Here is a 15,114-nt window from a genome sequence, read left to right on the forward strand (position 1 = left end):
CCATACTTGGTCTCCTTTCTTGAAGGGCAGTAGTTCCGTTCCAAAATGGTCATGTTATATCCTCATGGCTTTAGCTGTGATTTTGAGACTGGCTTGTGCTTCCTTCCTAGCACGTTGCAGAGTGTCAAGTCGTGTGTTGGTGGTGGGTACATTCGTGTTTCCTATAATGGCTAGATATGCTCTCGGTTGGTATCTGTGGAGAAGTTCAAATGGTGACTTCTTCATGGCTGAGTACTGATGTATATTGTGGGCATATTCTGCATAAGGAATTAGATCAGCCCAATCGTCTTGTAACGAGTTGCAAAATACTCTGAGATATTGCTCCAGTTCTTGGTTCATTCGTTCAGTGGCACCATCTGTCTGTGGGTGGTATGCTGTGCTAAGCAACAATTTGATCCTTAGTTCCTTAAGTAGTGCTTGTGCTACTTTTAACATGAATTGTGTCCCTCTGTCTGATATGATTTTATCGGGCAGTCCGTATTTTCTCCAGGTGTGGTCTAGTAATAGTTGGGCTGTTCTGTCTAAGTTGATGCTTTTCAGACATGGTGTGATTATCATTACCTTTGTGAATCTGTCTGTTACTACGTGGAGTGAGTCAAATTCTTTTGACTGGGGTAAATCCGTAATGAAGTCCATAGTAATTATTCTGAAGGGTCAGTCTGGAATCTCCATTGGTTGGAAAGAAACCATTATTGGATAAGTGTCATTTTTTGTAGATTGGCAGGTTGCGCATCCTTCCACATATTAGTAGACTGTGTTTGATATTCTGGGCCAAGTAAATTCTTGTCCTACTGAGGCTAGCATTCCTCTTTGTCCTGGATGTCCTGTGGCTAGATTGTCATGATTCATTTTGATTATTTCTCAACAAAGTTGTTCATCTTGAGGAACATAGATTTTTCCTCTGTGTAGAACAAGCCCTTCTTCATTGTTCCATTCCTGTAGGCCTTTCTTCATGCTGCGAGGTCCTAGCTCCTTGATTTTGGCTAGAGTTTCGATTAACCACTTGTCTTTCTGGCTTGCCTTTATAATTTGTTTTTTGAGCTCTTCATCAATAATTGTGACACTTCCTCATTCTATGGCTTTGATGTGCCATATCCTGTGGGGGTCTAGTTCTTCCACTGTGGTAATTTTATTGTTGTCTGTGAAGGGTCTCCATCCTGTTTCTTTTGCTTGATTGAAAAGTTTGGGTATCAAGAGTGTTTCACCTGAATTGTCAAATTCCACCCCTTCTCTATGGTCTAGATGCCATGACAGACCGTCAGATTTATTGATGACTCCCGCCTTGTGCATTAATTTATAGTCAAAATATGAGAGGAATAATGACCCTCTTGCTTATTGACAGTTCAACTTTTGACTTGATCTGAACCATTCTAGGTTTTTATAGTCCATTCAGACATCTACCAGGTTCTTGGCACCTTCCAAGTAATGTTGCCAGGCTTTGAAGGCTCAAATAACTGCTAGCAACTCTTTGTCGTATATGGGATAGTTGCGTTTTGTGGGTGAGAGTGATTTAGAAATGTAGGCACAAGGGTGCTATTTTCCATCTGGGGCGGCTTGTGATAATATGGCTCCTGTAGCGAAGTCGGATGCATTGCATTCGATGTGGAAGGGGTTCCTAGTTTCTGGCATGATAAGCACTAGGGATAATATGAATGTCTTCTTGAGTGTTTGAAATGCTTCTTTGCATGCTGGTGTCCAATCCCAGCTATGTTTCTTCTGTGTTAATTCAAATAGTGGTTTGGCTATTTTTGAATAGTTCTTGATAAATCTGTGATAGAAATTGCAAAATCCAAAAAACGATTGGACCTCCTTAACTTTAGTTGGAGTCAGCCACTCCGTGATTCTGGCCACTTTGATTGGGTCCATTTCCAGGTGTCCATGTGATATGATGTATCCCAGATAGTCAATTTTCTTCTTGTGAAAATAATACTTCGAGGGTTGCAAGTATAAGCCATTGTCCTGTAATATCTGTAAAACCTGTTGCATTGTCTTAATGTGTTTGTCCATAGTCTTCAAGAATACCAGAATGTTGTTCATGTAGATGGCTACCTTTCCTCCATAGATAAGGTTTTTGAAAAGCGAGTTCATCATTGTTTGGAATGTTGCCGGCGAGTTGGTGAGTCCAAAGTACATCACCAGAGGTTTGTACATTCCTAGATTTGTTACAAATGCTGCCTTGTGGACATATTTTTCATTGATGAGTACATTGTTGTATTCTGTGTCAATGTCCACCAGCAAGAAGTATTCTGCCTCTGTCAAAAGATCCAGTAATTCTTGAATAATCGGTAGAGGATACTTGTTTTTGATCGTTATTTCATTCAGCTTTTGGTAGTCCATTACTGGCCATAGTTTCCCATTTTTCTTCTTGATAAAGAAGAATGGTGATGCTATATGCAACTTGGATTTCCCAATGAATCCCTTCTTGAGACTTTCATTAATGAATTTCTTGAGCTCTTCTTGCTCCATCAGGCTGAGGCTGTATAACTTGGGTCTGAGCAGGTGTTCCATGTTGTCTTTGAGTTCTATCTTGTGATCCCATGGTCATTTGGGTAGTAACTTCCCTGGTTTTTGGCCTTTGAAAACCTTCTTATACTCCTAATATGCTTTAGGGATTATTTTTTTCAAAGGGCAATTCAGTTTTTCCTTTTGAAGCTTCTTCTGCTAATTTTTTCAAATTGGTGTGTTTGGTCTGTTTGCCTACTGCTGCTTTGGTGGGTTCTGCTTTACGTGCCGGTGTATTGGTGGCCAAGGTCTTGGTACGATGGATGTCAAATCCTTTGTCCTGGTCATTGCATAGCTCCAGGGCTTCCAATTGCCCTATGTCCAGGATTCTGATGAGGTATACTCCATCTTTGTCTAGATCCATAGAAGGTAGAGCCGATAGTGGTTCACCACCTTCTTGAGTCTCCTCTTTGGCCCATCTCAGTGCCATATAATGTTTGGCTTGGGTCCTGAGGTAGTACTCTAGTTTCATTCCTTTGGGTTATGAACCCTGGATTTTAGGTATTATCCACAGAAGTGGTACTATAGTGTTTCCCACTCTCCGGCCTAGCTGTCCTTTTCCTGGCTTTTGCAATAGAATTGAGTAGTCACTTTTCTATGGTACTATTACTATGCGCTGTATTTCTGGTTGTTGATGTCCTGGTTTCTTAAAGGCCCTCTTGGCTTTGATTAGCCCTCCTGTGATTTTGCAGGATGGTGGGCATCTAGTAAAATGTAATCCATAGGCATGCCAGTCGACTTCCGGATTGTGTTCCAATAGCCAGTTGGTTCCTAAAATGATGTCTTCTTTCCTGATTTCAGCTATGTAGAATTTTGCCGATTCAGTGTGTGTTCCTCCTTGTTCACCTAGCACTTGTAGTTTTAGTTCTGCAAATCTAGTGATAGGTCCTCCCTTGAACTCTATGTTCTGGACCGTTATCATGATGCAAACAAGTTTGTGCCTTGGCAGGGTAATTTCCAAGAATGTTCCATAGAAAGAAATAACTATGCAAGTCTAGGCCAATGCAAGGAACATTGGAAAGGAACAGGAAATTGAGGAACAAGGTGATTCAAGAACCGCTGGTAATCACATCTATGCATCACTCCCTCACATCATGTCCAACAACACCTCTGCACACTCATCACTCTGGGGCACATTCCCTCGATCATTGTTCCATTTTCATCGCCACACAGAGCTGCGACAGCCACCACCAGACTTCCATCCACTAATTGTCCCATCAGGTCCACAACCTGACTTGCTTAATATATCCTCTGTCTTCCCACCACCTCACTCTTTTATAACCATCCTCTACAAACCCACATACCGCATCGATGTCACCTCCCATACTCTTCTAGCTCCATCACCTTTGAATGAGCCACCCATGATGTCAATCCCTCCCGCCAAAGATGGAATTCGACTGCCACCTGTTTCGGCTGGAGGAGTATCAATGGAGGTCTGTGTCCTTCCTAGGAAAGAGGGGATTTGGTTGGAAGATGGGGTTTCAGTGGATGTGATTGAAAGAAAGCCAGATGGCGACTACGAGTTTATGACTATCATTCTTTCCAAAATAGTCTGGCAAGATGATCATATTGCCATCTTTGGTGGTGCAGGCAACGAGCAGCAGTTCATAGTGGTGACATCTACTTTCCATGTCAACTCTCCTCCCCTACTTGGCTATGCGATGTATTACACGTTCGGTGAGTACATTCGAGCTCTCTTCAGCTCTGACCGCGAACGTGTTCCTACATCTGATGGCAATGTCTTGGAGATTGCGAGGCGAGCATTAGCAGGAGTGGGAAGTATGATCTTTCATCGATTTGCTAGGCCATGAATGCTTTACCTATTCATGATTCATTAAGTTCTTACTCCTTTAGTCTAGTGTTTCTTGTTTATTTCTTTTCCTAAAATTCATACAGTCTTTACATTTCAAGTATAACACTCTCACTTGGCTTCAGTTTCATGCTTAGGATGTGGATAGACATTTTGATCTATATTTGTGAATATATGCAGCTGTATTTCATTAAACCTTGACTTATCAGGGACTTAAAATATCTGTATTTATTAACAAAGCTGCCTTGGTGCTATTTTAACAGACCGGATGAAGCCTAGAAGGGACCAGAGTAGAGCCAAACTGATCCAGACTCTCATAGAATTGCATGGATCTTATGCGCTCTCTAATGCACTAAAAGGCTTTGTAATGGCTTAGTGAGCGGATGAGGAATCGAGAGGCTAGAGAACCTAGAGCTACTCAGGTGACTAATAGAGAATCTAGAATAATTCCAGGCCATGCTCCAGAGGAATCTAGGAAAGCCTACTCAGTTCTAGTTTAGACCAGACACATTATTCTAGAATCTTTAGCACCTAGATACATCTGTAAATACCCAAATCCAGGTCTCATGCACAGCCTCTCCAGAAACACATAAAAGAGGAGTGCATGTGCCCTGAAATGCATGCAGTTTGTTGCCCCTCTTGTTGAAGTTGCTCTTGCCCTGTAAAGTGATCTTTATTTTGTAAGGCAGTCTTAACTAATCACTGAAGTCTTTGAAGTCAGCACCAAGTATCTTCTGATAAGTCTAAAGCTGTGTTAGTCCAAATGGGACGCTGAGTTAGTTCTAAGTCTGATCTGGTCAGAAAACATCTGAACCTGCATCAGTAAAGAAGCTCTGAAAACACCAAGTTCAACACCTATTAGTCTGATATCCTGGTCTTGTCTCTTTATCACACTCATCCTCTGGATTCTTTCAAATAGAAAGAGTCTGAATTCAGGAAAGTATTTCTTATGCTGCTCTACCAATCCTAATGCACAGCACCTTGATAGGAACAACACACTTCACAGCACACTAGTAACCACTCCCTTAGGATCCATACACCTCCTAACCTAGGCACATAGCTTTGCATAGTAAGATAAACTGGTACCACTACATAAACAAGAGAAATTACCCTCAACAACGAACAACTAGGCTGCTCCGGGAAAGAAGGAAAACCTGAGTTAGTCTAGGCGACAATTCTTTGGAATTGGTTGGCGTGTCAATTAGACTATTTCCCACCCTCTGACTTCAAACCATCTCACCGCATGACACCGTGTTAACTGGTATAGGGTAGGGTGTCTTCCATGTGTAGATTCAATTTTTTCCACAAAGTTAGGATGCATAAATATTCCTGTTGCTCTACTGTCAACTAGAGCCTATGTAGCAGCCTTTCGATTCTTGCCTATGAGTTTTGTCTCTATTCAAAGTGATAGTGCACCATGTGTTTTCATTTTGGAGAGATACAACATTTGGAAAACCACCCCTTTGTATTAAGCTCTAATTAGCCCTATTTATGCATAATTAAGAATGATTAGAATTAGACATTTTTAGCTTACCCCCCTCTAAACCTGTTCTAATTAGACATAATTTTCCTAAATTAGGAATTATTAGGATTGATTATAACTTCAAATTTCAGAAAAATCATAATAAATCAAGCATCATAGTTCTCATAGCCTTCTTATAGAGTCATGTCTATTAAAGCACTAGTTCAATACCTAAACACAGAATATACCTTATAACAAACTTGCCTTCTGCCAGAGTTGAACCAACAACCTCATGTATGCAAGCACCTGGGACAGATGCTCTAAGCCACTAAACCACAAGGTCTAAGATATAAACTTGGTAATCTAAATAAGTAGACATAATATAGGCAACCTCAACATCTCTGATTTTATTTAACATTTATCTTTCCTCTATCTTATAAATAAATAGGTCAATAAATACCTAAAAAGTCAGGTCTTTCAGGATTTAGTTTAAACACTAGCTAAGAAGATAATAAACCAATGGAAAATTGATATTATACTTTATATAGGATAAAAAAAATTATGGCACTTATACAATTTGGACTGAGAATGCGTAAAACTATGATTGAGTGTAATATTCAATGGGACTCTACTAGTCTAGACAATGCTACCTAAATTTGCAAATTTGATCAAAAACATGATTATGAATAATCAAGATCCAATAAGAGAGAGGGGTTTTCCAAATAGCCACTAGTGAGGTAGAGGGTGGGGACAAGAGTATATGTATGGCATGCCTATATATAAATAAGCACAAGATTGTTGGAGGTGATCTTAATATGCTTAATGCATATATTTCCTATATAGCAGGCAAATATATCATTCTGGCACCACATACCAATATGACTGTCTTTTCCACAGCCTAATAGCTAGAGGAAAACACCAAGTTTGAGCATCTTCTATATAACAAGGCAATAAACAATATAAATAGTGCTAAAAATTGTAGTATCAATAGTGATGATGATTGTGTGCTGCACAAGACAGTATTAGCCACTGTACTAATAGACAAGGTCTATAAGGCTGCATATAGCATATCCCTAAGTCCAACCCACATGTTGTGTCCTATAATGACCAGTAGCAGGCATTGGCTAACAATGACAACTTTAATAATCTTGTGTGCAAGGACAAGGTACCTAGGTCTTCATAGCCTCTTGTGGCAGCTGCTAAGCTGCCAACAAAGTGGCTAGGGGCATCAATGCACATTTCTCTCTTTCTATATCCCTTATAAAAGCAGCTAGAAAGTCAGCAAAAGAGCTACAAGATGATGGTATAGGCATATATGAAAGAGAGTAATATGCTGAAATAGTATAGAATGTGCCACATCTTTATTTTCTTACTGATAGAGCAGTAGTACTTACTATTTCCTACTGCTAATTAAAGACTTCTTGGTATAGAATTAGTGCTAATATCATGAAATTAGAAACCAATCCAATGCTTACAATGTGTTGCTCCCAATTAGGAAATTAGACACTTTTAGATGCTATTAATACTTTTAGATACTTTTAGACACTATTAGATATAATCCGGAGCTAATACAAAAGGTGGTTTTTCCAGATGACTTCACTTAACTCTTGGAGGAGCGCCTCCTGTTCATCCTACTTCATTTTTCCTATGAGCCTCTGGATCTCTTCTCGGCTAATCTCAGGCTCCTTCTGATGTACAAGTGCATTCTCTCCAGATGCGTAGGCTTGGCGCGCTGCGAGTCTAGCCCAAAATGGGTTAGTTATTGCCATGCTTCTATCTTCGCCCGGAGTTGCTGTCTCGCCACTGCTCTGAGCTCTTGCCAGGAGCGCTCTGCCATAGCTTCTTCCTCTGCCAGCCAATGCTCCACCGGCTTGAGCCAGGCGGTTCCCCACTTTTCCACTACTTGGTTGAACATATCTAGTTCCCCCTTCATATACCCTAGACAAAATCCTAGCCAGACATTGGCTTGCTATGTGTCCTTTCTGACAACAGCAAAAACACCTACCCTCTGTGCGCAGTCTGGCGCATTCATCGTCAGAGAGGGGAGTGCGGATAGTGTCTATGGCCATGAGTATAACTAAGTTGTTCAGGGAGGTAGAAGCATTGGAGGAGTCGTAGCGGAAGGGGTGGATAGCCTAAGGCTTCCCTACTGCACTGCAGCTGCTATAAATATGTACAAGCCAGAGCATGGACCAACTAGCAGTGGATCAGGAATGCAAGGTATAGTTGGGAGAAAGGTCCTATGTATCCTTATACTGATTGTGGGAAAGACAAGAAAGGTACAGTAGGCAGTTCATAACAGGTTCAGGAATTCTTGATTGCTATTAATCTTGTCCTCAAATAGATGGAGGAGGTACTGATTAACAAGGTGTCGTTGTTTGTCTGGTATGAACAAGTCTTTTCCAATGCAACAAATGACTTCAGAGGGATCCCAATGGATGACTCAATAAGCAGCAAGTCCTTGATATGTTGCAGGTGGGAGAGGATGATGAGAGCGATGAGACAAGTCTAGTGCTTTGTCAGACTAAGTGTGGTTCCATGGATCTGGCAGAGTTCACAAAGCATGGGCTAAAGGGGCCAGACGCCGGGTGCAGTGCAGAGATCAATATGTATACAAAGTGAACAAGCTGATCCTCCAAGAAGCTCAGCTCCCCTATATATAGTACATGCTCTCAGGGCCAGGGCAGACATAAGGCCCATGCTAAGTAATCCGCAGTCACTAGTCCAGACTCCACGGCTCTTCGATGTAATTGTATATAGTAAGTATATCAAATGTCTGTCCGCAGCAATGTTCTAATAGAACTTGATCACAATGAACATCAGTAACCATAACAAGGAGGGAATCATAGTATCATAAGTGTTCATGTGTCAGTATATAAATGGTAATCAGCCTGAGTCTGAGTCATATGTGTAGCTCATGACCATGTCCTGAGTCACGTGCCTAGACATGTGTCAAGCCACAGTCCTAGTCATTAATGTCTAGTCAAGGGTGAAATGCCTGACCTTCCCTTCTGTCCACATGCCAAGCACATGTTAGGATGCAGTCCTAACAATATGCCTTTCTTGATGCTGTTCCAGGGTGAACTGAAGTAAGACCATTAGGCAGGGACCCATGGCGAAACAAATCAATGGGTGAAGGAAGAACATTCTATAGATAAGGGGTTTGGAATGCTCCAATAGTCAACAAACAAATAGCTAAATAGAGATAGAAAACTCCTAGAAGATCAAATGACATAAGTCAGTCCCCCTCCAGAAGACACAGCCACACCCCAGAAAATGCAACCAGTTGATACATTATTGGATCAAGAAAGCAAATTGTATATGGAATGGCAATAAAATGCAAGGTATTGTCCTACCAGGCAAATAGGACATAGAAAGGATGTATTGTTATGATCACAACTTATTGGGCCTTTATGGTGGTCTATTCCAATATGATTATCACAACTACTAGGCAGCCTCATATCATGAGACATACACCAAGGTACAGATATTACCTTTGGTCATCCACTCCTAGCAGACTACCCATTGCTGGTTAAGTATCATGAGCCTATTGCAGTGGGCATCCTTTCCCACCTTACAAACTACTCATACATGGGTATGGAGCCCCTTGTCCTCCTAGTCAGAAGGAGACAAGTGGAGAAGCAAGAGTAGTCATTCTGAGAGAGAAATGACTTAAAGAATACCTACAAGTATATATACAGGATTCTCATGCCCTTTTAAAAAGTAGTATAAAAGGCCCATAGAATAGGCTAACATTCTTTAGTCTATTCTCTTTGTCCAGTGTAGTCTTTTTACTACACCTTTGTTCTGGGATAGTCTTCATACTATCCCCTTTGTATTGTATAGGCTTCCTACTGTACAATCTTTGTTCTATTGCTTATGCTGCAATACACATCTGGCTCCTGTGCTATGTGTACAGTCAAGACCATTGTTCCACTCTTCTTTCACAAGTGACCTAGGGAAGAACCTCCTACTCTTGGGGTTACCAAATAAGCAGTTTGTAACAACAAGAACAGTCTGTCAAGTTTGTTGGATTGGATTTGGAGCAGCCTGTATTTTCCTATGGCCAACTTTATATTGCACTGTCATGCTGCACATTAAGAGATAGAATCAAGGTGTTATTCCCACTAGACTCACAAGGCACCAAAACCACCAATATAGTGTATCCTGAGGTATTGCAAGGCATTTTGAATAATCAATGGTATGTCTTGGATTATAATTATTGTGACATGGCTGATGATTATAATAGGACTTGAACAAGGACTGTAGTATAAAACTTATATAAAAATTTCTTACACTTTGACTCTCAATCCCCATTCTCACTTTTTATATGTATGCTTGAAATTAAAACTGCTACTCTGACTTAGCTGCTCTACCAAAACCCAACCATAAACTAAGCACTATGGCACAAACTTAGATTAAGCACTGTTACATTACCTCAGACTAAGCACTACAACAAAAACTTGGATTAAGCATGGTTGTGCCATTGCAACACAATGGGTGGGAAGCTAGTATAAATACTATTGAGAGAAAATGGTGGCACTCATGGACCCATAACAACTGTTAACCAGTTTACAGGCTTCACTGTGATGCAAGGGTGTAGGGACAAGGACAAGTGTTTGTACCACACATTCTGGGCAGATCCGAGGCATGGCGCGAATCCATCCATGGAGTTTTCGATGGCAATTGAGATCGTCAGATCGACAAGGTCGATGACTGTCCGGAGGCAGTGAACCTCGGTGAACGCGGAGTTTCCGGCATTCGGCGAGCCACGTGGGCAATTTACACATATCGCATTTTTGGACAGATTTTCGAGAGCTGATGAAGTCCAACTACAAGGTAGGTCTCCTACCACTCCTCTTTCCTTGACCACACATACAACCCTGTCTCGTTACAGTTCTCGAACCTTTGCGGGACTGTATATCGTCAGGGGAACATCCTATTCACTCCGGATGGCAACTCTGTACTTAGCCCTGTAGGGAATCGGGTATCCGTGTTTGATTTGGTCAAGTGAGTCTGTTCGCGCTGTGTTCATACAGTCTTGTAATTACTTGTCCTAGCAACAAGTCATTCACGTTCCCATTCGAAAACCGGAAGAACATCGCAGTCATCGCTTTGAGCCCCGATGCCAATGTGTTGATCAGTGTGGACGAAGGTGCGTCTAGCGTTCATCTATTACGCATGTCCTGTCTTTACATCGAACATTCCGTCCCATACAGACGGCCGGGCATTGCTTGTCAATTTCCGCAGAGGTGTCGTCCTTCATCACTTCAATTTCCACAAACCTGTCAAGGCCATCAAATTCTCTCCTGATGGCAAGTACATCGCTGCCACGCACGACACTCATGTCCAAGTCTGGCGCACTCCCAATCATCTTGTTCGTGAATTTGCTCCCTTTGTATTGCATAGGACATATACAGGGCATCACGACGAAGTGTTGAGCATCGAGTGGTCACCGGATTCAAAGTCAGGCAACTCCCTCTGTGATTCTTTTTGGTATGCTTAGACTGACAAGTGGAACGGAAGATGCTTCATCTCGACGAGTCGAGATATGACCGCACGATTGTTCACCTTGGATCCGGTCCAGGGATTCCGCCCAAAGACATTTGCAGGCCATAAGGACGCGGTCTTGAATGCCTATTTCTCCACTGACGCAAAAACAGTGTGTAATCATCTCGATCAGTCTTGATACCGATCTCTCATATTCCTGCAGATATACACTGTGGCCCGTGATGGCGCTGTGTTCACATGGAAAGCCAAAATTCCTGAGGCTGGCTCATCCGACAGCGACTCAGACTTGGACGAGTCAGTTGCGTCAACTTCGACTGACAATCTTGTAGCTCAAACGCGTTGGGGCGTACATAAACGTAACTACTTCAATCAAGCCGGCACGAAAGCGGTCTGCAGCACTTTCCATCGTAGATCCAACCTCCTCATTGTTGGCTTCTCGACGGGCATTTTCGGGCTGTGGGAAATGCCTGCTTTCACAAACGTCCATACCCTCAGTATCTCTCAGGAAAAAATCTCGTCCGTTGCCGTCAATCCTTCCGGCGAATGGCTCGCGTTCGGCGCGCGCAAGCTTGGACAATTGCTCGTGTGGGAGTGGCAGTCAGAGTCGTATGTTCTCAAACAGCAAGGTCATTATTTCGATATGAATGCGCTCGCGTATTCTCCAGACGGACAATACGTCGCTACGGGAGGTGACGACGGCAAGGTCAAGCTATGGAATACGCACTCTGGGTTCTGTGTTATTACCTTTTCGCAGCACACCTCTTCCGTTTCATCTGTTCAATTCGCTGCCCAAGGTCAAGTGTTGTTCTCCGCGTCCCTTGATGGCACTGTCCGCGCCTTTGACCTTGTTCGGTATCGCAATTTCCGTACATTCACGTCGCCCTCTCCAGTACAGTTTTCGTGTCTCGCAGTCGATCCCAGCGGCGAAGTTGTGGCAGCGGGTTCGACTGACTCCTTCGAGGTGTTCCTATGGTCTGTACAGACAGGGAAACTCTTAGATGTCCTCGCGGGTCATGAAGGTCCTATAAGTACATTGGCATTCTCCCCGACTACGAACGTCTTGGCCAGCGGATCTTGGGACAAGACCGTTCGAGTGTGGAACGTATTCGGGCGTTCTCATGCGGTGGAGCCATTCCAGCTTAGCACAGATGTCCTCTCATTGGGCTTCCGTCCTGATGGTCAAGAACTTGTGGTATCGACACTAGATGGACAACTCACCTTCTTCTCCACCAACATCTCCCAACAGACGAACGTCATCGAAGGGAGGAAGGACATTGCTGGTGGGCGCAAAGCCGATGACCGAGTAGCTGCTATCAACAATGCGTCGGGGAAGGCCTTCACCAGTGTGGCATACAGTGCAGATGGCTTGTGTGTCCTCGCGGGCGGGAACAGCAAATACGTGGTCCTTTATGACGCCCGCGAAGGTGTCCTTATTCGACGATGGCAGATCTCCGACAATCTTTCACTCGATGGGACCGAGGAATTCTTGGACAGCAGACGCGTGACGGAAGCAGGGAATCTAGACCTGATCGATGACAGAGGCGATGAGAGCGACCTTGCGGATCGAATGGACGTGAGTTTGCCTGGGGCGCAGAGAGGCGACATGTCAAAACGGCGGTACAAGCAGGAGGCACGGACCAAGTGCGTTCGCTTCGCGCCGACGGGTCGCGCGTGGGCGGCCGCGTCGACCGAAGGGCTGCTCATCTATTCTGTAGATGACGCGATGGCCTTTGATCCCTTCGACCTGACGATGGAGTTGACGCCGCAGTCTGTGTTGGCGACGTTACAGGAGCGCTCGTACCTGCAAGCGCTCGTGATGGCTTTCCGACTGAATGAAAAGGCTGCCATCCATAGGGTATACGAGGGCGTGCCCTACGATGAAATACGGCTGGTCGCGCGGCAGTTGCCGACGCTATATATCGCCAAACTGTTGAGTGTGGCAGCAGAGCGACTGGAAAATGGAGTCAGGCTGGAGTGGGGACTGCGTTGGGTCAAGGAGGTGCTTGCAGTGCATGGGCGGTGGATCAGAGAAAGGGGAGTAGAGCTGGCGAGCGTCCTGAGGGAAGTCAAAAGGGCGGTAGGCGGGTTCGAAGACGCGGTTGCGAAACTGTGAGTCGTGATTTCGTGTTTCCCTACTGGAAGTCGGCTGATTTGTACCTTCAGGTGCGACGAGAACACGGCGACGCTAGAGTTTTTGATCGACCAGTCGAAGGTGAGGGAACAAGCGGACGCGAGGATGGTTGTCGATTGAGGATACGGAGGAAAGTGGGTGCTATGCACTCAGTAGATCTCCAAAAGTACGGTATGTGCTCGGTAAGAATGTAATCCTGAACAATCCATATGTGCGATCCGCAGAGCATTCGATACCCTTCTCACGACACGGGCTCTGACTAAAGACTCCACGATGGCTTCGACGAGCCGTGTCGACGACGCGAAGTTACCTGATGGATGAGTGACCCGGCAGCGCAGACGCCCGAGCCGCGTGGATGCACGACCAGCGTCTACAATCGCCTTCCGCATATGGCCCAAGGCACTCCTATGACATCTGCAGAGCGCGAGGGCCCTCGGCCCATCTTCCTTCCTTGTCCCAAAGTCGCGGCAGGTCGCGGCACTCCCATGATGGAAGGACCGGGCCCGGCGTCTGTCCAGATGAAGATGATCAGACCCGAGCGGATAAGTCAAGTATCAAGTAGAATATCATAGGCTCTCGAATACAACGTCAGCCTCTTTCGGCGCGCGCGACATGTGGAACTTCGCCACCTGCGGGGCGCGTTCCTGAGCGTAGGTGTGGGCCGCTGGCGCCAAGCGGCGCTGAGCCGAATATGAGGACGCGTTGTTGATGTGCGTCGTGGTCGTGGGTCGGCTCGCGCCATGCACCATGCACTTTTGTAAGTACATGTCCGTGCGTGTTCGACGCCGCTCAATCCCCCCCGCCCGGGCTGGCCAAGGCCTGGGTCGAAAAGGCCCGGCGCGGGTGCAGACACCGGCTCGTGGGTGTCACTGAGAGTTCTTGAGGACAAAGAGAACTAGGACTCGACAGCCGATCGACACCAAGTACTGGGGGTGATCCGCAACCACAAGGACAAGGACGAACACATACAGAAGAACAAAAGGAAAAGAGGAAAAGAGATAGAATATTAAATTAAACGACGCGGACAGGTAGATAGATGCTGGCAGATGGAACACATGATGGCGGGGATATGGGTGTACTGTACGGATGTCGACGTGATGCAGCAGAGGCCGAGAGCAGCATAGAGATGGAGATGAAGATAAAGATGAGGATGGAGATGGAGATGAGGATGGAGATATGTATGTTCATGGGTTGGGATGAGATGGACTAGCAGTAGCAATAGTGACGAATGGGGATAATGATTGTGCGGGTGACATGAATAGAAATGAGGCAGAAGCGAGACGGGCAGAGAGGCGTAGACAAATGGTAAGCAGCGAGGGAAAGACGAAACAAAACCAAGATGTAGAAGAAAAGGTCGTAAAGGACACCCACTTACTCGGAATACAGAAGTGTAGACAAAAGACGGAATAAAAGGAAACAGAACCAAGCGACGTGGGGGAAGAAGACCGGGACTGAGCTAGTAGAGGGAGTAGACACGAGAAGGACTAGACTAGCTAGCAGATGATATATATCCAGCCAACGACTGACCGCGACCGCCCAACCGACCGACACGACACACAACCCACCCATGTGAACCGGACCCGATATGAGGATATGCACCAACTCAAACCCAAACCCAAACCCAAACCCAAACTGTCAACCTAGATCTAAAACCAAATCCACGACCGACCGACCGATTGACCGACCAACCAACCGAAT

General features: G+C 44.7%; 3 protein-coding genes across 3 annotated transcripts; 2 read left to right on the forward strand and 1 right to left on the reverse strand.

The window, feature by feature from the left end:
• Positions 1 to 3,596: 3,596 nt before the first annotated feature.
• On the forward strand, positions 3,597 to 4,313 carry HETIRDRAFT_429075 (uncharacterized protein; the record flags this gene model as incomplete). Its single annotated transcript, XM_009551599.1, has 1 exon — positions 3,597 to 4,313. The coding sequence occupies one exon, from the start codon at positions 3,597 to 3,599 to the stop codon at positions 4,311 to 4,313; it is 717 nt and encodes a 238-aa protein (XP_009549894.1).
• A 6,282-nt stretch (positions 4,314 to 10,595) lies between these two features.
• Positions 10,596 to 13,536, forward strand: HETIRDRAFT_126595 (uncharacterized protein; the record flags this gene model as incomplete). The annotated part of the gene is made up of 7 exons (XM_009551600.1): positions 10,596 to 10,613; positions 10,672 to 10,784; positions 10,835 to 10,929; positions 10,994 to 11,240; positions 11,301 to 11,436; positions 11,488 to 13,394; positions 13,449 to 13,536. The coding sequence occupies 7 exons, from the start codon at positions 10,596 to 10,598 to the stop codon at positions 13,534 to 13,536; spliced, it is 2,604 nt and encodes an 867-aa protein (XP_009549895.1).
• Positions 13,537 to 13,821: 285 nt separating this feature from the next.
• On the reverse strand, positions 13,822 to 14,165 carry HETIRDRAFT_453976 (uncharacterized protein; the record flags this gene model as incomplete). The annotated part of the gene is made up of 2 exons (XM_009551601.1): positions 13,822 to 13,926; positions 14,001 to 14,165. The coding sequence occupies 2 exons, from the start codon at positions 14,163 to 14,165 to the stop codon at positions 13,822 to 13,824; spliced, it is 270 nt and encodes an 89-aa protein (XP_009549896.1).
• Between the last annotated feature and the right edge of the window lie 949 nt (positions 14,166 to 15,114).

This window comes from Heterobasidion irregulare (genome assembly GCF_000320585.1).
Source record: "Heterobasidion irregulare TC 32-1 unplaced genomic scaffold scaffold_09, whole genome shotgun sequence".
Taxonomy (NCBI): Eukaryota; Fungi; Basidiomycota; class Agaricomycetes; order Russulales; family Bondarzewiaceae; genus Heterobasidion; species Heterobasidion irregulare.